We start from the raw sequence: 24,444 nt of genomic DNA on the forward strand, positions 1-24,444 counted from the left end.
ATTGCAGAAAAATAATGTCAAAATGTACTGGTTTAAAAAAATTAAGATTATAATTAATTAATCAACCTTTAAGGTATAAAATTTGGTAAGTTATTATTAATAAAATAATTTGTTTTATTTATGTTGTTTTATTTATTCCTGCGGTACAAATTTGTATTTGTACATTAGTTATATTGATAAATATAATAATAAATGCGGGAAGTTTCATAAAGCTTGTAAATAAGAATTAGTTCTTTTTTATATTTTTTTGGTATGTGGTGTCTTGTTCTTGTTTGTTTTATATACATACCGTTTTTGATTAAATAAAATAACTCGATTACATTTTTTCAGTTTTATACAGTTTTTTTCATAATGTTTTGAAGTAATCACTTGTCAGTCAAATTTTAAATATATTAATTTCCTGCGCGTTCCAGTTGTACCAACTCATTTCTTTGTAAAATAAACTACTTTGAAATTAAAATGACAGACACATCTATCACTGTCAAGGATCTTCTCGTTGGACAGACTATACATGTCATTAATGACAAAAAATAAACACGTTGAGTGGATAGTTATTTGACTGAAATAATAAATTTGGGAAATTTTTATTTTTTTAAATTAGTCATAAATTTTCCTGCGAAAAAATGTAAAACAGTTTCTGTTGAACTTTTGGTACAAAAATATTTCAAATTTATTATTTCAGTCTCAATGAATACCGCGGTTTTACAACACGTTTAATTTATGTCAATGATGACAGGCATTGATAATTTCGATTTTAAATATCTCGAGAACCATTACTCGGTAGCGATTTTACCAAGAGACCTTTTTTACGCAGAAAACGTCATAAATGTATATTTTTATCCTCAGTAGTTTTATACCGGTACGGACGAAAAGTTATTACACTTCAAACCAGTTAAACAATATATAGGTGGGGCCCTCTACAAGTAGGAGTCATATTGACATCAAAATCAAATTTCTCATGTCAAAAAACTCACAGACCCCAATTTTTATCCAAATATTGACTTTACTTACCAGAAGTAATTTGGAAAAAATCGAAATAAAAATGAAACTTCTACACCCTGTACCTCCGAAACTAAGCCCCCATTTTAGGACATACACTTATTCGAACTTTTTTACTTACTTTTAACTGCAGAATATGCTGCCGAAGTTTCCGGAATACAGTTCGGACCACCCTGTATACTGAAAATTTTGTCTCCCGAGAGTTTAAAACCACTGAAGCTTCTTACAGCAACGAGATATTTTAATTTTTAATAAAGTTCCTTAAGCGGCAATATTATTAGATGTTTTCAGAATATAACTTGCCACAATCATTTAGATAGTTACTTCTTATAAATATTTATATTAAAATGTTTGCTTGAAATTCCGTTAACTTGCTTTATTTAATCGACTTACTGATAAAATAACTCAGAATATATTATTTATATTATTCATTCACTTATAAAATCACCATTCCTGATATTAATTAATCTTAAAACACTAAAACTATATTTTTTACACCACAGCTCCAGTTATCATCTGTTGTACTCACACATCGTCACTCCGACACATCCTTTGAGTAATAATATATTACGTGCATACACAGTCCGCGGTAAATCTTGCATTTCACAAAGGCTATTCGACTCTGACACACCGTTACACTTCACTACACTCCACATCACCCCTTCTCAAAGGGTGGCGTGCTTAGGACACATTACACTCGTCCACCTGAGCATCCCTGATTTGCTGCTTTGTCTTCCTGCTGGCCCTGCGGATCAAAGACCTGGACCGCGGTTTTGAGAGGTGATTGCTGCCTTCGGAGCTTCCAGCACCTGTAACATGAAACAGGTTTTAAAGTTTGTATTTAGGTAATAGCAAAAATAAGAAAATATATCTTTTGAATAAAACAAGTGACCAGAAGGAATAATTTATTTATTTTACATATTTCTTTAATAAAATCTAAAATACTATATGAAGTATTTGTTTCGGGGTTAATAATAATAATAGATATTTTTATCGAATATAAATTAAGATGGCACTTATTCTTCTTCAAATGCCTTCTTCGTTGCGAAGGTTGGCAATCATCAGTGCTATACGTATTCGTGACACAGCCGACCGAAATAGTTGGTTTGTGGTGCACCCGAACCAGTCACGTAAGTTTCTCATCCATGAGTGGCGCCTTCTTCCTACACATCTCTTTCCTTGAATTTTTCCTTGTAATATCAGTTGGAGTAGGTGGTACTTTTCTCTTCTCATGACGTGTCCAAGGTACTGAAATTTACGCTTTTTTTACCGTTATGATAATTTCTTTTTCCTTTTTTATTCTTTTCAGGATTTCCATGTTGGTCACTTTATCGGTCAATTTTACCCTAAGTATTCTACGGTACAACCATATTTCGAATGCCTCTAGTTTCCTTATGTCAAGTTTCTTCAGAGTCCAAGCCTCTACACCATAATACAGCACCGACAAAACATAGCATCGCACCATTCTGATTTTTAAGTCCAAGCTGAGATCGCTGTCACAGAGCACTCTTTTCATTTTCACAAATGTTGTTCTCGCCTGTCCTATTCTAGTTTTAATTTCTTCATAACAGTCGTTATTTTTATTTACAAATGTACCTAAGTATTTATAACTGTCAACTTTTTCTATGGTGTGGTTATTTATATGAATTTGTGAATTGTTTTGTGTTGTTTTGGATATTATCATAAATTTTGTCTTTTTTACATTTAGTGACAGTCCAAGCTCTTTACTCGATGTATTAACTTTATCTACTAATATCTGTAAATCGTTTAGGTTGGCAGCCATCAGGATCGTATCATCCGCATATCTTATATTGTTGATAGGCACTCCGTTAATTTTTAGTCCTTTCGTTTCATCGTCCAATGCTCGTTTCATTATTTCCTCTGAATAGAGGTTAAATAACATCGGTGATAGCACGCACTCCTGCCTAACGCCTCGACGGATTTCTATTTCTTCGGTGTTATTCCCTTATTTTTACCACTGCTTTGATTAAAATAAAGATTCGTAATAATTTTTATATCTCTGGTGTCTAAGTTCTTTTCTTTCAGAAGCTGGATAAGTTGTTCGTGTCTGACCCTATCGAAGGCTTTGTTGTAATCAATGAAACATATATAGAGATCCTGATTCATATCCATACATCGTTGGGCGAGAACGTTCAAAGCAAATAGTGCTTCTCTTGTGCCTAAGCCATCTCGGAAACCGAATTGAGTCTCGCTGTTATCCTGTTCTAATGTTTTGTAAATCCTGTGATGTATCACCTTCAGAAGTATTTTTATCGTATGACTCATTAGACTGATTGTTCGAAAGTCTGTGCATTGCCTTGCATTATGTTTTTTCGGGATAGTGACGAACGCTGATAGCAACCATTCCCTGGGTATAATACCTGTTCTGTATATGGTGTTGAACAGATCTGTTAGACTGTGTATGTTTTCCTCTTCTATCAACTTGAGAATTTCAGAGGGTAACTCATCAGGCCCTGCGGCTTTTCCATCTTTTATGATTTTTATAGCATGGATGACCTCTTCTTTAGTTATTTCCGGTCCGCTGTTTTCTTGTTCTGTTACTATTCTGTTTATTTCTCTCTCATCATCGAACAATTCTATTATGTAATTCTTCCACGTTCTTAGTTTTTCTTCCATTTCCATAATGATTTTGCCATTCTGGTCAGTGAGTATTGACGGTTGTCTTTTTTTCTGTAATCCTGCCAGTTCTTTTACTTTCTTGTGGACATTGAAGCTGTCATGCTTTTTTTGAAGGGCTTCCATTTCGTCGCATTTTCTTTTGTAGAGCACCTCTTTTGCTTCTCTTATTTTTGATCGGATTTCTTTCTGAATATTCTTATATGCGTTAGATGGCACTTAGTATACTATTATTTCGAAAGTAACTAGATACTAGTTTGAAACTAGATAATTTTTGTTTTGTTTTTTGAATGTTGTCATATGGCCGAATTTTGAGCTCACCAGCTCATTGATACACCTATTAATCATATAGAGCTGCCCAAAAAAGGCATTCATTCCTCCGACAAAAAAGAAAAATTCTCCAGGAATCGCAAACGGACTTTCGCACCAACCGCTGTAGCGTTGATTCCATATTCTCCGTCCGCCAACTACAGGAAAAAGTAAAGGAACAGCAGTAAACGTTTATGTTGTGTTCATCAATGTAATAAAAGCCTTCGACTCTGTAAACGAAGATGCACTTTGGACAATTAGGAAAAAGTTTGGAGTACCCAACAAATTTCTTTCAGTGTGTAAAAGCCTCCATAACAACAACAAGTCAAGAACGTCAAATCAGGGATCACTGAGCGATCCCTTCCTATCAAATACAGGAGTAAAACAGGAATGTGTCTTAGCGCCTCTCATATTCAACATATCCATGGCAGCGCTCTTCATTATAGTAGACAGCAAACTGCAGGAAAGAGGATTGGGCATTAGATACAGATACGACGGCTGTCTGTTCAATATAAAGAGACTCAGGGCAAAAATACGTATAAAATCCATCAAAACCGCCTATTGAAATCTGCTCTTTACGGTGAGCTTGTAGATGGTAAGAGGAAAGAGGGTAGACAACTCAAAAGATACAAGGATATTTTCCATGGAAACTTAAAGTAGATAAGCATAAGCATGGAGAATCAGTGGGAGGAAGCAGCGCACAGTAGAACGCAATGGAGAAGAATTGTAAACTCAGTTAACAACGACAATCAAAAAGTAAAGATGCAACAAAGTAAGGAGATTTTTGAATGTCCGGAGTGCGGAAGAGAGATAACATCACGTATCGGGCTTTCCAGTCACAGAAAAGCTCATGAAATAAAACGCCTTGCGTAACCATCTTCTGATGCGTGTCAAATACTCGTCAGCGAATAATGGCAGTAAGTAAGTAATAACCTAAAATAAGTAAATAAAGCAGAAGGTAACATTTTGCTGAAATCCATATGATTTGAGAAGCAAAGTAAAAACAGCAAACAGTGAAAATCTTCATAATAGCACTAAAAAAGCATTAAATCGTTATGATAAACTTTCGCAAGTATGTAAAATATATTTTACTTACTTTATTCGTTACTCAAAATTTCCTGAAACTGGAGATTATTATTTTAACAAAAATTTTGTTGTAATAATCATCAGTATTTAAGATTAATAGTCCACAAAGGTCAACAAAATATCTTTGGAAAGTTTACACCATAAGCAGTCAAGTCTCTAGGTGATTTAAGGATAAACCTGTTAATATACTGGTATAAGTCCTTCGTAAGTTCAGGGATGACAGGTAGGGAACTGGGAGGAATAGTTTAGGACAAGATAATGGGGATCAAGGGTTTAGCAAAGCCCCTGGCAAACGATGCGCTCGAGATAACGGAAGACAGTAGTTATGCGGCAAGATAAATGATATGTTTATTTTAAAGACTAGTATAAACTCTATTGTTTGAACTAGACAAGTACATTTATAACATTTTATTTTAAAATAGAAAACAAATTTCTTGCAGTTTCAAAGTTTCAGTTGTTTTTCAAACAAAGGTTCCAACCCTCAACTGTAATAGTCAGAATAGTAACACTGTCTCAATAAGGCTACCGGCAAATTGCAAAAGCTGAAATTGTAGGAGTAACACCAAAGCGATGTTTCGCGAATATTAAAAAAAAATCAGGGAGACAAACGAGGTTACAGACCGGCCTGGAAGAGGTAGAAAAAGAGTTACTACTGCTGTGCAAGACCGTCAAATATCCTTAATTGCACGACGCAATCCACTGCTTTCTAGTACTGCTATTAAAAATGAGTTAGCTCGCCTTGAAGGAGTAAATATTTCAAGAAAGACCATAGCAAGAAGACTCCATGACAGAGGATTACATTTAAGGAGGCATCTACGTGTTCCAAAGCACGAAATTACGCGACTACAATGAGCTGACGAGAAGAGAGCAAATAAACCTAATTGGAATTTCGTCATGTTTAGTAATGAAGCAATAGGCCTAGTGAAAGACTCGCGACGAACTTTGGTCCAGAGAGCATCTGGAAGACAAGCACTCTTGAATGCAGCTCAACCCCGTGTCCCGTTTCAAGGGGGAAGAATTATGGTATGGGCAGGTATAATGCACGGAGCTCGAACTCCTCTTGTTTTTATTGATGGCACAATGACAGGTGCCTCATATCTTAGAGATGTTTTAGAGTCTATTGTGCGTCCATTTGCTGGGCGCGAAATATGGGAAGTCATTCCTTAACATCTTCTGGACAACTTAATTGAGAGCATGCCACGTCGTCTCACAGCTTGCATTGAGGCTCGAGGAGGCAATACAGACTATTATTAGTTGTGAGAAATAATTAAAATTGTTTTCAATATTTTCTGTTTAAAATGAAATTTGTTTTTGGTGATTTTCACTCATTATGAAATAAAATAATTGTAATTATAACAGTCTAGTTGCACTTAGATTTTTAATTTTATATTAGTTAGTCGTGTAGTAAGCCAATATGTCCAAAAATATAAAAAGAATCATATTAGGTCTAAAATAAAATAAATGTCGTTGTATAGGGTGTTTTAAACTTAGGATAAAAAAACAACCCCTCGATTAACCCTGTATAATATGTGAAATACTAAAGTTTATAAAAAACTTAGTTTACGAAATAAAGTTGATATAATTATATACAGTTAGCTAAAAAATCATGAAAATAGGGCGAAAAATAACGAAAATATAACACTTTAAATTGATCAAAATTTTCTCCGTACCTGATCCTGAAGCTTTTTCTGGTAAAGGACTCTCCGCCCTTCGTTTTCCTTTGCTCGTAGCCGACACGTAAGCGCTGGACCTCCTCTTCAGTCCCGTATTGGGATCGGCCACCTCATTCTTGGGCACCAGCTTCGACAGCGACAGGAACGAGCGGAATATCTCTTTTATGTTGATGTCGTCTTTCGCCGAACATTCCAGAATCTTCACCCTGGAGCAGTAAAAAGAAAAAAGCGATGAAAGTTTTATTGGTGGGCGGATTTTAGGAGGATGTTTTTTATGACTCTGAGGTTAAGTACTGTAATTTATCGTCCTCCGGTGAGGGTGTAAGTTAAAATTAGTTTTTTTGTGATTAAGGAAGACATCAGTTTTGTGACTTTTTGATGTTGGAACTATTACTACAGGCTGAGTAAATTTTAGCAATGCAAATTTCTTGTAATAAAAAATTAAGTTTAATCGTTTCTTTTGTATAGTTTATGTGTTTGGTTAGTAAGTTATACGAACAAATGTTCGGTGCTCTTTCATAATATATACAGAGTGATTCACAGCCATGGTACGTTAGACGTTTATGGAAAATTTGAATTTTTGCATAAAGGCACCTGTTCCATCTGTCTAAATTATTTTCATTGTTACACTGTTGCCGCTTCATACTAAAAGTGATAGCATCTATGTTATTTCAAATGGAATACCCGGTATATTATTATATTTTTCGAAACTACTTCCATATCTCAAAATTTTTCTATTATACTAACCTATTTTAATATTTTCAATCTCTAATAGTTTTCCAGATAAAAAATAAAACATGGGTAAAATTAATAAAAAAAATTGATCTGGAATAAGCATTGGTTAAATCATAAATTCGACATATTGAAAACTAACATTTGGTTTATAGGTGAAGGAATGTCGACATATTCAACCTGTCTAATTGAACGAATTGGATATCAAACAGGGAGATCAAAAAATATTTATTTCCGTGTGTTATAAAAAACCATTATTACACACGCCGGAAAAATCTAGGGATATCATTTTATTAAAGTTAAAAATAAATGTTTTGAATAAACGACCACATATCTGTAAGCCGATTCTTTCTACTTCGATTGAAACGAAGTATTCACACTAGTTATTTCTAAATTTGGGATATTTGCAGAAGTGTTTGTGCATTTTTTGTCAAATGTATAAAAAGCACCTAGCATCAATTGTTCGAATTTAACCTGTACTGGCTATGTTTTTATGATAACTGGCCAGAATTCATTCAAATAACTCTGTTTAGTATTAAACGACATTATAGAGCGTAGACATCTTAACAGAGACGAAATGCTAAGGGCCATGGGTATGCTCGAAGCTGGAATGCGCCAAATCGACATAGCTAGAGCATTAAATACAACGCAAAGTGTAATATCGCGATTAAGTGCACGCTACCGTGAAAGTGGTGATGTTGCTGAAAGGCACACCTTCAAAAGACCCTTCAGAACACACGAAAATGGGACACCCTGAATATCTTTTGATTTTGGAAAATCAATTTAAATTTACTTGTCGATAAACACTAATATTAATGAGTTGTAAATTAGCTGTCACTGTCATTCAAGTTTTCGCTTTATTTTCGATAGTTGCAGAGCGAAATGTAAATGAGAATTTAGCTTACCACCCACATATATCCAGAGGAAAAAAACAAAACAACCCATATCGAAATATCGCTCCCGCATCTGAATAATTACATTTCCATAAAATCCTCTGCTTTGTGCCCTCGTCGTCTGGCAAATCGTGGCGAATTATCCGTTGCCTATATTTTCCAGCTTTTATCAAAAAGGAACTAATCCGGAACATTAAAGAAAGCCATTTGGAACGAATCTGATTGGATTGCTGCTATTTATATTACGCTTTTTGCCATTTAAATCTCTACCTACAGGTTTTCAGGGGTTGTGGGCAGCGAAAAGCGATGTTTCTCCATTTACAAATACATATACAATATATTTTCTTACAGTTCCATGCATCTTTTAGAAAGAAATCTACGCTATCGAAAGGTGCGTACGACTTACCTTAGATAGGAATTATCGGAAACAAGAAATATCTATCTTATCTGATACTCAAGCAGCTTTAAAAGCGGTCAACTCAGTAACTATCAATTCGAAGTTGGTTAAAAAATGCCCAAAGAAGCTTCCTTCGTCCTTAAGGGTGAGATACTTTTAGCTTGTAATAAGTAGGTAACCTTTTTTTCAGATGGACTACTAGAAGTGCGCCCAATTTTTTTTTGCTTCAGCCCTATATTCATAAGTACTAGACTTTAAGTCCGTATCGTCATCTGAGTTATGTGTCACCATTTACCCTTGATGATCCAGGTTACTCAAGTCCATAGAGACGTCACTCCACAAAGAAACAATCTTCTTCTTCAGATGCCTATCCATTCACTGGATATTGGCGACCACATGTTGAAACCTGTCTCTATCTCTTGCGGTGTTTATGAGCTCTCCTATAGTCTTCAAACCGGTCCACTGTCTGATGTTTCTTGCCCATGACAGCTGTTTTCTATCTATTCCCCTCTTGCCTTCTATTTTTCCTTCAAGTATGAGCCGCAGAATGTTGTATTTTTCATTTCGAACTATGTGTCCTAAGTAGGAGGTCTTCCGTTTTTTAATTATATTTAATAGTTCTCTCTCCTTCTGCATCATATTGAGTACTTCTTCATTAGTTATCCTATCGGTCCACGATATTTTCAAGCGACGCCTGTATGTTCACATCTCAAAGGCTTCTAATTTATTTATAGTATTAGTTTTCATGGTCCACGCTTCCACCCCATAGAGCAGAACGGACCATACGTAGCACTTTGCATATCGTAGATGCAGCTGCAGTTGGATGTCTCTGCAGTTCAGTACGTTTTTGAACTTAAGAAATGCTGCGCGCGCTTTTTCTATTCTTGTTCTAATTTCTCGCTCAGGGTTCCAGTCCGCATGCAGCCAACAGCCAAGATACTGATATTTTTCCACCCGTTCTATAAGTTGATTTCCTATGCTGAGGGTTGAGTTCGCATACCTTATAGCACAGAATATCTAGCTACGCAACAGAAAAATACTCGAAATGAAAGAGCTAAAATTGCACAAATAGAATACTAGATGGCGCGACAATATCATAATCAGAATATAATTAGAAATTTTGAACTTTCGGTTTTGGATCGACGGCTCGTCGCCGGCCTTATAGCTCGGCTAAATATGCACAGTTGCCAGATTCAAAAAGACTTGAATTGGCATCCCTTTCTTTTTACTGTGTATAATGCAGTATGTGTTTCTTTCTATTCTTCTTTTCTTGTCAGATACACTTATATTAATTATTCCTTTGGCTATTAAAATAGTTTTAAGTATATATATTATTACAAAACATATACATTTTTAATATACACTACCTTATAATGTTAACTAAGAAAATACCTTTAATTGCCTTTAAAACTAATAATATACAGGGCGATTGATAGTGATATTTATTAATGCTGGAACGTTAGTAATGAAATATAAGTTTAATAATAATGGAAATAATTTATTAAAATGCAGTACAAAAAATGTTAACTGACTAAAAATTACTATAATAACAAATTTCTTCCGTTTGTCACGTTATTTATATAGACCTAGGTAGATTTTAAAAGTGACACAGGTACAATTAATAATATATTAGTTCGGCATAAAAGTTGCTGTCACGACATCGAACAATAAATTAAAATTCGTAAAATAAATTAAAATTATTAATTAAAGAAATCTTTATAAAGAAACGCAAGTATACCAAATTTGGGCCCAATCGAACTCCAGGAAATTATATCATAATAGTGTACTATATTATGGTACCACTTGATATGCTTTAAGGTACCATAATATTGCAATGTCACAGAAGATCCGTAATATACCAAATTTAAGAACAATCGAACGCCATGAAATGGTATCGTAATATGGTACTATATTAAGGTACCACTTTATATATATCATAGTACAATCATATTACAATGTAACCGAAGATACGTAGTATACCAAGTTTAAGCCCAATCGAACGCCAGGAAATGGTATCGTAATATGGTGCTATATTAAGGTACCGCTTTATATGCATCATAGTACCATCATATTACAATGTCACCGAAAATACGTAGTATAATATAATAATATGAAGTTTAAGCCCAATCGAACGCCATGTACGTAATATAGTACTATATTTGGTACCAGTTGATATGCTTCATGGTACCATAATAATGCAATGTCATCAAAAATACGCAAGTATATATCAAATATGAGCTCAATCGAACGCCAGGAAATGGTATTGAAATATGGTACTATATTAAGGTACCACTTTATATGCATCATAGTATCATCATATTACAATGTAACCGAAGATACGTAGTATAACAAGTTTAAGCCCAATCGAACGCCAGGAAATGGTATCGTAATATGGTACTATATTATGGTACCTCTTATTATGCTCCATGGTACCATAATATTACAATATCACCGAAGATACGTAGTATCCCAAATTTAAGCCCAATCGAACGCCATGTACATAATATGGTACTATATTATGGTACCAGATGATATGCATCATAGTACCATCATATTACAATGTCACCGAAAATACGTAGTATACCAAGTTTAAGCCCTATTACCGCCATGTACCTAATATTGCTATGTCATCAAATATGGTACTATGGAAGGTACCACTTTATATGCTCCATGGTACCATGATATTACAATGTCACTGAAGTTATAGTATACCAAGTTTAAGCCCAATCGAACGCCATGTATCGTAATATAGTACTATATTATGGTATCACTTGATATGCTTCTGAAAAAAACGGCGTCCAGTTGGCTGGAAAAGGACGATCGATGACATTTCCCATATAAATTGATATATAAAATGACAGTGATATTCATTTCATAGCTATCGCTAACGCCGTTTTTTCCCGATTATACAATATGAACTTGGTATGAACACAATCGAACGTCAGGAAGTGGTATCATAATAGTAGAACAATACTTATTATATTGTCGCCGAATTACAATAAAAATTCAGGATTCAATTATACAATCAAACGCCAGGAAGTGATTGTAATTTAGCTCATAAGATTTAATTCCAACTAACATGGCAAACTGAAAAAAACAGCTCTGATCTATTTTAATATGTTTAAATGATGTAGCAAATTTGAAGGTAGGCTTTATCAGGAAGTTTTACGATATGAATTACACAATGGCCACACTGCACAAAATTCTTTTAAATTTTGTTTGTAGAAAACTGTTTTCTTTTAAATTTATTGCCCTCTATTATGTAGTAGCGAAACTACCACATCAAAATATCTGATTTGGAGACAGACTTTTAAAGCCTGTCTCCTTTTGCTACCTACAATTTTACACATGTAACGAGGCTTCTGTTGCGTAGCTAGATATTCTGTGCTTATAGTTTGTCCTTGGACTTCATTTTGATTTTAAAAATATATGTATTGTTGTACGGATTCTTTATCGTCAGTGTTTTAGGTTTTGATCCAATACAGTTTTTCAGATACCAATAATTTTATTTAAAACTATCTGAAATTCAGATAATGCTATTTCAAAATGAACTTTTAATTGTTAGGAATGGTTGCATATTATCAAATTATAATATTTCTTGCACTGCTATTGCGTCTTGATATTCTTGATCTAATTTCTAGCTCTGGGTAAAATCCATGTAATTCCACAGGATTATTTTGTCAATTCTGTTATCCATTTTTTATCTTGTCAACTGCAGCTTTAGTCATATAACATGATAAAAATAGTGTGTTATCAAATTTACCTACTACATATTACAACAATAATAAATAATTATTGTATATTGTCGAAGTTCTCGCATCCTATTTTATACAAAGAGTGTCCCAAATTATTATCAAGGAAACTTAAATAAAGTTATTCCAAAAATAAGTACCTAACATCTAAATGACAATCTACGCCAGACCATGGATATGTTTAAAATATAATCCAACCAATACACAAGATATACAAAAAAATGTAAAAAAACCATTGATAGATTGAGAGAAAAAAAAATAATGTTAAAATTGCTAGTCTAAAAAATTCAAATAAAACACAGAAAACACCAAATAAAACAGTTTGAGGGTAGCTCTTTCAACTTATAATGTGCATATTGATTAAAACCAATTTTTCATGTTTATTACGAGTCTAGTGTTTTCAAATTAACGGAAATTGAAATGCAAATACGTTTAAAACAATGAGGTCATACTATGATGGATGTCGATAATTTGGATTCAAAACTCGAAGTTTTAATTAACGTCGATTTTAATTCACATTTACGGTATACAATACCGATTTGCAGTTTTTTTTTCATTGTATAAACCAACAAGTAATCTCCTCTCTGGAAAAAAAAACAGACAAACATCACTGTACAGGGTGTCCCATTTTCGTGCATTTTATGGGGTTTCTCGTTTATGAGTAGATTGTATCTCTATGGGATTTTCACATCACTCGGTACTTTTTTATGAGAATTTTAAAGATGTTACACAAGGATTATTCATAATCTTTTTAGTTCCTGGTAGTACTGAATCAGTTGTGCAACGCAACGTTTCGTTGCGCAATTTGTTTGATAATGTATGGGTCGCTTAAATTCCTAGAATACAGAGCGAATTTTAAAATGGTGCATTTTTCTACTCCCTTCGTATCTTGGTTATCTTATATCTTACCGAAAAAATGAACTCTGGCTTTCGGTAAAAAAAAACTATTTTTTACGCGTAAAAAGTTGTTTTATTAATTTATTACTTCTTCTACATTGCAAACTACACTTTTTCAAACATTTCTTTCAAATTCTTCAATTTAATAGTTGTTAGTAAGAAGTTTCACTTTCAATTTTTTTTTGTTTGTTTTTGTAATACAATCCAATTCATGAATGTTCCATATCTAATTTCAGCATGAAAAAGAAATCATCTCTGATCTAAACCTAAATCTAACCAAATATGAGAGATATTCTTGGAAACGTAAATACGTAATATCAAATCGTTTTCGCCCTTGCAAAACCTTATTCGAATATTCATACCTTCAGGTATTTAGGTTACATTTACTTTACCTAAGGCTTGAAAAAAAAAGCAAAATGTTTTCACTAGACTTTTTTATAATTTCGCTTTCTGTTTGTTCGGGTTGGAAAGTTTTCTTTTCGCAGCTTGTAAACCGAATAAAAATGGACTCCAATGAATACGTAAATATTTTGATATAATTAAATTCGTTTATGGCAGCCGAGTAAACCTGAAGCTGGAGTAAAAGGGTAAAAAGAAAGTGCAAAAACTGCTGAAATTTTGTTTATTTTTATGAAAAAAATTTGTCTGACATTTCCATATTTTAGAAGACATTTTAGTTATTTTTTTTTGTTTAGATTGTGATAAATAAAAACTTGTTAGAATCTGATGAATATACAGTATGTCCCCGGATTGTCTTTACAAAAGAAATCACTTTTATTATTTACCTAAAAATCAAAAGGTGTATATAATATACAGGGTGTCATTGAAATGGTGTAAAAAAATCGGGGGGTGATAGTACTCCTAAAAATAGTAAAAAAAGTTCCTATAAGTATAGGGCGAAAAATGCATATTAAGGGAGTTAGGAGCACTGAAAGGGTGAAATTAAAAAACGGTTGTTTTAAAATTGTATGCTTAAAAAATGAGATAAAATTTTGAAAAAAAATCCTCTGTCATAAATTTTGACCCTAAATCAAATGGTGATACTGAAAAATTATTTGGAAAAGCGGAAAGGGTAGTTTTTGGAATGGTAGGGGGTTGTTTCGTAAATAACTTTTTTGAGGTTATTTTTTTTGCAACGTGGGTTCATTTTTTGAAAACTACATACTTTTTCCTACAAAAAATGATACTCTTGTTGCACATTGCCCAGAGCGTTGGTTTTCGAGAAAATTGAAGGCAAAGAGTTTGCTCTGATGTGTTGACAACTGGTTAATCAACATAAACTTATGAAAGTTATGTAACGTATGAAGAAATAATTAATTGAAAAATCAAAATTTCATGATTTTTAAAACATCTTATTTCTTGAAAAACGAAATAATTCAATTACCAAAATTCCTTATTAAAATAATGCATTCCTTAATTAATTCGCAGTAAATGTTCAAAGTGACCAACATTCATTGCACTGTAGAATGTAGAATGTTTAGGAGGGGAGTTAGTCACCGCGACCTTAAAGATCTATTGTGTGTTCCCCTTTCTTGAGTTATAGCGAGTTATAATTCAACATACAGTCTCAAGACTTTAACAAAAGCCAGTATCTGAGACGGCTCCACAGAGGCTAGCTCTCCATCCTTGACATCAGCCGTACCAAAGTTCATGGCACGAATGGTCGTCGTCTTGGCGCACTCAGTGATGAGGTGTTCAGGTGTTTCCCCATATTCCCCACAGAATCTGCATTCGCCGTATTGCAATGTAGATATCTGATCTTCTCCACGATCCTGTGGGATATTCTACAGGGTACGCAGATCGTTGGTGTTGTCCGAATTTGATTGAAACAGTCAATAGTTGCCGTAGTAGTTGATCTTCAGTATTAATCGGCACTGAGTAAACCAAATATTTTTAAAACCAAAAAAGTTTATTTCGTTTTTAAAGCAATAAGATGTTTTAAAAATCATGAATTTTTGATTTTCCAATTAATTATTTAATAACTACTTGGTTACTTTTGAACCGCCACAACTTTCATAAGTTTATGTTGATTAACCAGTTAGCAACCCATCAGAGCAAACATTTTGTCTTCAATTTTCTCGAAAACCATCGCTCTAGGCGATGTGCAACAAGAGTACCTTTTTTGTAGAAAAAAGTATGTAGTTTTCAAAAAAGGAACCCACGTTGCAAAAAAGATAACCTCAAAAAAGTTATTCACGTAACAACTCCTTACCCTTGCAAAAACTACCCCTTTTCCAAATAATTTTTCAGTATCACCATTTGATTTAGGGTCAAAATTTATGGCAGAGGATTTATTTCGAAATTTTATCTCGTTTTTTAAGCCTAAAATTTCAAAACAACCGTTTTTAAGTTCACCCTTTTAGTGCCCCTAACTCCCTTAATATCCATTTTCCGCCCTATACTTATAGGAACTTTTTTTACTATTTTTAGGAGTACTATCACCCCCCGATTTTTTTACACCATTTCAATGACACCCTGTATGATAATATAATTTCGATTCCATTATTTGATAGATGGTTATTATTAATTTTGATTAACGTCATATTTTTCAACCATATTTTCATGTTTTTTTTTTAATTTTCTATCTAATCTAAGTATAAACGGCATTAACCATTTTGAAAAAAGCAAAAATTTTTATAAATAATGTATTTTTCTCAAAATGTCAATAATAAAAAGTATTTCCTCCTATAAAGACAATCCGGGGACATACTGTAGAAGAATAAAATCGTATAGATACTATATACAGGGTGTCCGAACTATATTCCGGAAACTTCAGTAGCATATTCTGCAAATAAAAATAACATAAAAGTTCGTATAAATGTATGTCCTAAAATATTTAGTTTCGGAGATACAGTGTGTAGAAACTTCATTTTTTAACTTTATTTCGATTTTTTAGTAAAATTTTTTAAGTAACGTCAATATTCGGATGAAGATTGGTGGGAGATTTTTGACATGAGAAGTTTGGATTTTGATGTCAATTCAAATGAAAAACAATGAAAGAAAATTCAAATTGTCAAACCTAACCTAACCTATTATTACCTACAACCTTTGAATAAGAAGACTAACGAAAGGAGCATATCAAAAATCTTAGGTACACCGCGATGGCCCTCAAATATGGCCGACTTAAATTCCGGTTTATCAGTGCCGTTCTAATTTTATTTAAAAAATGTAAAACTATGATGTAGGGTAGCCGTGAGGTAGACTCAATAATTTATTGTTTTATTTTACGTTGTGAATAAATGTTGGTAGTTATTAAAATTGTTATAAAAATATACAGGGTCTGGCAATAGTGCGTCAGGCATCTGTAGCTCCTAGAATAAAAAATTTGAGAATTTTGTTTAAGTGCAAACCTAAAGTATGTACCAGGATGTATTTCAGAAAAATATTTTAACTTCTACAGGGTGGCTCAAAAAAGTGTGAGTGGACCTGGATGATTTTTTTTAAATGGAACACCCTGTATATAATTGCATTTTTGGCTTCCTTTCAGATCACTTTACATAACCCTAAGATATGAATAAATATATTTCGATAGTTTCAGAGATATTAAAAAATAAATAAAAAATATGTATTTTTCAGCCCTTCTTAAAAAAATTATTAAAAATACAAGAACTGTTCTGAAATCAAAACTATATTAGGTATTTACTTTAGATAGTATGTTCTTAGTTTGTTATAAATATGGTAATCGTATATCATACAGGTTGTTCAATATTCTACGCCAAACTTTCTAAAATATAAAATAATTTTTCTTTGTTATTTTAAATGTAACACCCTATGTATTATTTTTTTATTCGATGGAGAGTTAAAAAATTAACATTTTTTGTATTTAGAGTATTTCAAAATTTTGAACGGTTTTTTTATAAATTTCTAGCAGCTTTTTCACAGATACGCGCAGTATTATTTCATATGGCGCTTTCAATGGTAAAATACGAGAGAAAAATCGTTGGGTGGGGCTTTGATAAAAATTTACTGTGGAAAATTCCATATGAAATATAAAACCGCAAATATCTGCGAAACCGTTAAAAATTTTGAAATACTCTAAATACAAAAAATGTTCATTTTTTAATTCTCCGTCTATTGAAAAAATAATATACAGGGTGTTCCATTTAAAAAAACGAGGAAAAATTATTATATATTTTAGAAAGTTTGGCGCAGAATTTTGAACATTCTGTATAATTTACGATTTTCATATTTATAGCAAAGTACGTACAGACCATCTAAAGTAAATACCTAATATAGTTTTGATTTCGGGACAGTTCTTGTATTTTTAATAATTTTTTCAAGAAGGGCTGAAAAATATATATTTTTGATTTATTTTTTAATATCTCTGAAACTATCAAAATATACTTATTCATATCTTAAGGTTATATAAAGTGATCTGAAAGGAAGCCAAAAATGCAATAATATACAGGGCGTTCGATTTAAAAAAAATCATCAAAGTCCACTCACACTTTTTTGGGCCACTCTATAGAACTTAAAATATTTTCTTGAAATACATTCTGGCACATACTTTAGGTTCGCACTTAAACAAAATCCTCAAGTTTTTTATTCTAGGAGCTACAGATGCCCGACGCACTATTGCCGGACCCTGTATAATTCTAATAAAAATAGATAAGTTATAATAAGTATTTATTAACACAAACATCCGATACGCTACTGAAGCAGGTAAGTCAAATTAACGTATCAAAATTCTTTGACATCTGATCTCTGACAAGTAGTAAATAAAAGCTAAATTTCAAGAAAAATATATAAATTAGTTAATTTAAGTGAATTTCATAAATGATCGGTTTACTACACGTATGTATATTATATAGTCACTTACTAGCGAAAAGTTGTTCCATTATTTCACTCAATTTATGTCGAGATCTACCGCACGCTACACAACCAACTATTTTAGAGTCTTTTTCGATAAATCACGATAGTGTCACTGTTAATTTAAGTTTTGCCACAATTTCCATCTAGATTTACTACCTTTATGCAACTATCAGTAGTAGAATGAATTTAGACTGACAAATCCACAAAATTTCAAATCAAATTCAAATGTGTCAAATGAATCGTCAAACAGAACTGTCAAGGATCCCCACCCTCGAGTCCTTTTTCCGCCCACCGTGCATGAATACATGGATAGCATTATGCTCCTTCCTTAGTCTTCTTATTCAGAGCCTACACCACAAATAGTTAGAGTTATTACTCTTCCATACAGTTAAAACACATGTGTTGCTTGTAGTGGTTTTTACTTTTACACAACATGTCAAGAGCTGAGAACGTTGTAGTAATATATTTCTGATTAGACCATTCCGGGTAAAACAATTCATCAAAGTCGTAATTTAAAGGATTCGAATTATTCCGTAAATCTTACGTAATTAGGAAAGCTATTCGAGAAAGTTCTAGAAGTTTGATTTAGACTTATGCCAAAAGTTCCAAAGGAATTTTGTCAGACACGCCCAAACTGGCTTTTAAATTTCAATTTACTATTATACCCGTATTAATCGAGGCTCTTTCAAACATTTCCTGCACAGCGAAGTGAGATTCAAAACGAAATTATTCTGATTTATTTGAAATGGAGATTTATTTGTAAAGAATTGTGCAATTAGATATACCATAAGTTACTGGCAACCGTTGGACCAACAAAGGATTAAAAATAGACGGAAAATATCTTAAAAATCTAAGATTCGCTGAGGACATAGTCCTAATTGCCAATAGTCCTGAAGAACTTCAAATACAAATTAATGAACTAAATACAGCCAGCAATAAAGTGTGTCTCAAAATGAATTTAGCAAAAACTAAATAACACAAGATAACACAAAAATTTTCTAATGTCATCGTGGCCGCTATGCTTGCACTTGGGTCAGGAAAGATCATTAAGTAACAATAACAGTTGATGGACCTACAACCTCTGCAAAACCGTCTCATATACTAGCTTTTGTCAAAGCCCTTAGGCTGTGTTATTACTATTAATTTGTGTGTATATATATATATATATATATATAGAAAGGGTGGATATATATATATATATATATATATATATATATATATATATATATATATATATATATATATATATATATATATATATATATATATATATATATATATATATATATATATATATATATATTATTTTTAATTTTTTCTTGGCTTTAGGTCAGGTAAAAATGAGAAAAACGGTTTTTTTATATTAAATATTTCATTGACGTTTCGACCTGGTAGGGTCTTTATCAAAATTTATTACTTGAACGTAGATTGTTTACTTATTACAACTTCAGTGTTGTAAAATCCGTTAAATGTGTATGTCTCTTTACAAAAATTGTGACGACTTTATTGATATGTTTATGTTATGTGTGTGGAAACCAATGTTTCAGAATGAAAATGACAAAATTGTAATAAGTAAAAAATCTACGTTCAAGTAATAAATTTTGATAAAGACCCTACCAGGTCGAAACGTCAATGAAATATTTAATATAAAAAAACCGTTTTTCTCATTTTTACCTGACCTAAAGCCAAGAAAAAATTAAATAAAATATATATTGAGAGGTCAAAGAAAAGAATAAAAAATATATATATATATATATATATATATATATATATATATATATATATATATATATATATATATATATATATATATATATATATATATATATATATATATATATATATACAATCTACAATCTAATGTGAGCGTACTTTAAGGAACCTCTGTTTGTATGGCTGTTTTTCATATCCTATTAGCGTTTTTTACTATTATCTTTAATATATACACATTTAAATTTGTTTTTCTTCATTATTTAAAAATATGTTTCTTTTGTGACCTCAGTCCCCACTAAATCTATATCAATGATATCAATGATACTAGCTCCAACTCAATAAATGCACAATAATTATTCTCCCGTGGTCTCTAAAGGCCATTAGAATTATTTTTCAACGATCAGAGAATCTTCTATAATATTTCACATAGTTTAAAATAATATTTTACTACCTATAGTATAAATTATTATTTAAACTAAAATAGGTACACATCATAAAATTTCAAACTAATTAAACTAAAGTTTATAAGAAATTCAAACTCATAAAGACCCAACACGGAAATATCAGTTAGAAACCATCGGCATTAAACCATCAAATCGTATTATATCCAGGGCGTGCACTTAGTCTTTTTTTGTTTTGGGCGTTAATGGGTTATAAAAGAACTTTTCAAATTAATTAATTTAATTATAAAAAAAATATAGGAATCTGGATATGCCACAAAGAAAATTAGGAAAGTTTGGTTATGTTGAAGACTCCCAACTAGCAAACATAAAATGTCACTGACCCTAAAGTATAGTTCCTAGGCCCACTCTGCTATTTAAAATGTTACTCTACAGGGTGGCCCATCGAAAACGTTCCGCAAGGCATAACGGCCAGGGTATTTTTTTTTGTCAAAAAATCCAAAACCACGTCAATTTTGTTTGTGAGGGGGACAACTTTTGCCCCAAAAACGATTGCAAAATCTTCAACCCTCTAAGCGGGGGTGTCATCCCCCAACTTTTTTCAAATGGGAAGGGGGGTCAAGTGGCGCCGCAATGAAAAGAGCTTTCTATTCTCTATATTTCCACGCTTCGTTTTTGAAAATCGGTGGAGTCATTGAGAAAATAGGAAGGATTGAAATTTGAAAAGTTTATTTAAACATTTATCAAAGTAAATGATAATGATAAATTCCTTCGACAAATTTGCTGTTTTTTCTTATTATTTCTAGACGTTTACGCATTTTTTTACTTGCTGGTTGAACGATCAGGTGCGGTATTGATTGAACGATCGATAAGGTTGAACGATCAGGTGCGGTATTTGTTAGATAGCTGTTCTGTGACTTGTTCGTTGAAGTTCTTCTCAATATCGTTAAATTCTTAACGATAATTGTTTTAACGGTTTTGTGTATGCACCTCGTGAAAACCCATGGGGTTGTCCTCAGCCCAGTACCGACAGTTGTGCCGATTAACTACATCGTTCAAAAATAAAGTACGCTCATCCGAAAAACACACATTAAATAGGAAATTATTATCATTCGCCACTCGTTCACTAATAGTTTCACAAAATTGCAAGCGACGATCAAAATCGTCTTCGTTAAGTTCTTGTACCAACTGAATTTTGTAGGGGTGGAACTTGTGTTTTTTTTTAAATATCCTTTGGACACTTGTACGATTCACGCCGGTCTCATTGGCTAATTTTCTTGTACTCAGCGTACTATCCATGGCAACTTGGCCCAATACGAATACCTCCATAGCTTCATTTACTACAGGCTCTGCCTCTTTTTATTCATAACGGAACCAGTTTCGCGAAATTTTGCTACTAACACGCGAACAATTTTGCCATAAAGGTGTTTGTCAGGATAGCGTTCGTTGAATATGTGCGCAACCCGATACATTCCTTATTATTAAAATAAAGTTCGATTATTTCCACTTTTTCTGCAAGTGAGTACACCATAATTGTTAAGAAGTTTTACGATATTGAGAAGAACTTCAACGAACAAGTCACAGAACAGCAATCTAGCAAATACCGCACCTGATCGTTCAACCTTGCAGCAAGTGAAAAAATGCGTAAACATCTAGAAATAATAAGAAAAAACCTCAAATTGGTCGAAATAATTTATTTTTATGATTTACTCTGATATATGTTTAAATAAACTTTTCAAATTTCAATCCTTCATATTTTTTCAATGACTTGACCGATTTTCAAAAACGAGGCGGGGAAATATAGAGAATAGAAAGCTCTTTTCATTGCGGCGCCACTTGACCCCCCTTCCCATTTGAAAAAAGTTGGGGGATGACACCCCCGCTTAGAGGGTTGAAGATTTTGCAATCATTTTTGGAGCAAAAGTTGTCCCCCTCACAAACAAACTTGACATGTTTTTGGGTTTTTTGAAAAAAAAAAATACCTTAGCCGTTATGCCTTGCGGAACGTTTTCGATGGGCCACCCTGTATAAGGAATAGTCAGTTTGAAGTATATTTCGAAACTGATCGGTTAGTGCCTACCTACCATAAAAATGGAAAATAAACATCCCGATTGCAAGTCGCAAACATGTAATTTAAAGAAGGGACTGGAATTACCCGCCTAGACTCTTCGAAAATTACACCATGAAAGATCAAAAACTTTATAGTAACTTTTCAAAGTAGGGTGCTAACAAGTGCTACCATAATGCCTCCATTAAGTTTTTGTTACTTTATAGTAATAATTGAAGTTACGGGGTAGTTGCGGCCACGACATCTAGTTACTTCTAATTTATAGTAGCATTGAAAGTAGCAAAATGGTTACTGCTACCTGTCTAGGTCACTATAAAATAGCCGTCACTCATCCATTGCCACTAAAAAGTCACGGGCGTCAAAAACGGCTACTTTATAGTGACCGTAACTTAATATACCCTAATAAATGTAATTGCCTCAGAATGCATCGTGTGCTGCTCTGTTTTAGTGTTTTCTTTTACTTGGTTTCAAGATTTATTAAAATTTTGTAAAATGCCTAAGGTGAATAAAAAGAAATTTGGGTATTCTAGTACTTTCTACCGAATAATTGAACAAAATCGGCTCGCAGTGATTCCTGCGAGCCGATGCATCATCAGAAACAACAACTACATCTTTCTATCATCCTACTGATTAACATCATAAATCAGATAGTGACTGAGACATTTTTGAAGCTGTTTCTGTAGATGAGTGTAGTGTTAGTTCATCTAAAACTGAATCTCAGAGGAGAACTAATTTGAGAACCAACAACAATATAAAACAAGAGCTAACATAGTGGGCGTTAAAATACAAATTTCTATAAAAAAATTTATAGGAATCTGGATATGCCACAAAGAAAATTAGGAAAGTTTGGTTATGTTGAAGACTGGGTACTTGCAACGAGACCTGGCATAAATAGACACACTCAAAAAAACTTTAACGACATGTCTAGAGGCAATGGGAAAAAAATTCCACAAATGGAGATTTCTACTAACGCCACCAAAACAAAAGATGACAAATAATAAGGTATTAATATAATTCCGAGTATAATTCTTAAAGACAATGATAAACTATAATGTTACCTTAATTTGGGCAATTCGCAGTAAACCCATTCTGAGACATCTTCAACAGTAATTTCTCTATGCGTTGGTGTCAGATCTAGCTTATTTCCGGCTACTACGATGGGTATGTCTTGGTAGTCGATGCGTTGCTCTCTGATTTCCTCGAAACATTGCTTTACACTCTCGAAGGACGGCGCAGAGGCTACGGAGTAGACTAGGAGGAAGGCGTGAGCTGTGGCGATGCACAGGCGACGCATTGCAGGAAACTGCATGTCACCTGTCAAAGTGAAAAATCGATGTTGACAGTTCTCAGTCAAGTGCTTTATCGATCGTAATTTCCGGATAGTAATTTACTGGAAGCTCCGTTGAAGTATAGTCAAAATGCAAAGCGAATTTGAATGCCAGCAGTCACTAGTAAGCTCCAGTGAATGTTGGCGTTCCCTAGTACAATCCAGTAAATGTTAGCCTTAACTAGTAAAAGTTCGTTTCAAAATTAGTTGTCGATTTTTTTTACTGACGTAGTGTTATAAAATCAGCGAATGCAAGCTTTTTCTAGTAAATATCAACATTCACTGATTCCTGGCTTTTACTGCAACATATATTAAGTTAAAATATATACAAATATTTTCTAGATTTTCTAAATAGCATCTGTAAAGCATTAAATAATTCTTAACTATAACTAAAAGTTCAATCTTTTATATTGATTAAATAATTTTTGCAGTTCACTATAACAAGTCATGCAAAGACAGCTATCAATATTATCTAATTATTCCTATGACAAAATCTTACCTGCGGTATCCAATATATCCACCTTCAACGTCATGTGTCCCAAATCGTACTCCTTGTTATATAAATCCTCCACAGTGCTCCTGTACTTGTTGCAGTAAGTGTTGAACAGGAACCTCTTTATAATGCAGCTTTTCCCAACCCCTTGGCCTCCTAAAATCACCAGTCTTATCCGTTCGTAATCACTCATAGTGGACATTTTGGTCTCTTTTTGGTCCCTGTGTCGCGATTAAATATTCATAGATACGGTAA

General features: G+C 33.1%; 1 protein-coding gene across 1 annotated transcript; it reads right to left on the reverse strand.

Annotated features, from left to right (window-relative positions):
* Positions 1-1,505: 1,505 nt before the first annotated feature.
* On the reverse strand, positions 1,506-24,439 carry LOC115875481 (GTP-binding protein Di-Ras2). The gene is made up of 4 exons (XM_030890950.1): positions 24,196-24,439; positions 23,428-23,683; positions 6,702-6,910; positions 1,506-1,808 (listed from the first exon to the last, which is right to left on the reverse strand). The coding sequence occupies exons 1-4, from the start codon at positions 24,389-24,391 to the stop codon at positions 1,681-1,683; spliced, it is 789 nt and encodes a 262-aa protein (XP_030746810.1). The 5' UTR covers positions 24,392-24,439; the 3' UTR covers positions 1,506-1,680.
* Positions 24,440-24,444: the final 5 nt, after the last annotated feature.

The sequence above is a fragment of the Sitophilus oryzae genome, unplaced genomic scaffold (genome assembly GCF_002938485.1).
Source record: "Sitophilus oryzae breed Bouriz unplaced genomic scaffold, Soryzae_2.0 scaffold_1389_pilon_pilon, whole genome shotgun sequence".
Lineage (NCBI taxonomy): Eukaryota > Metazoa > Arthropoda > Insecta > Coleoptera > Curculionidae > Sitophilus > Sitophilus oryzae.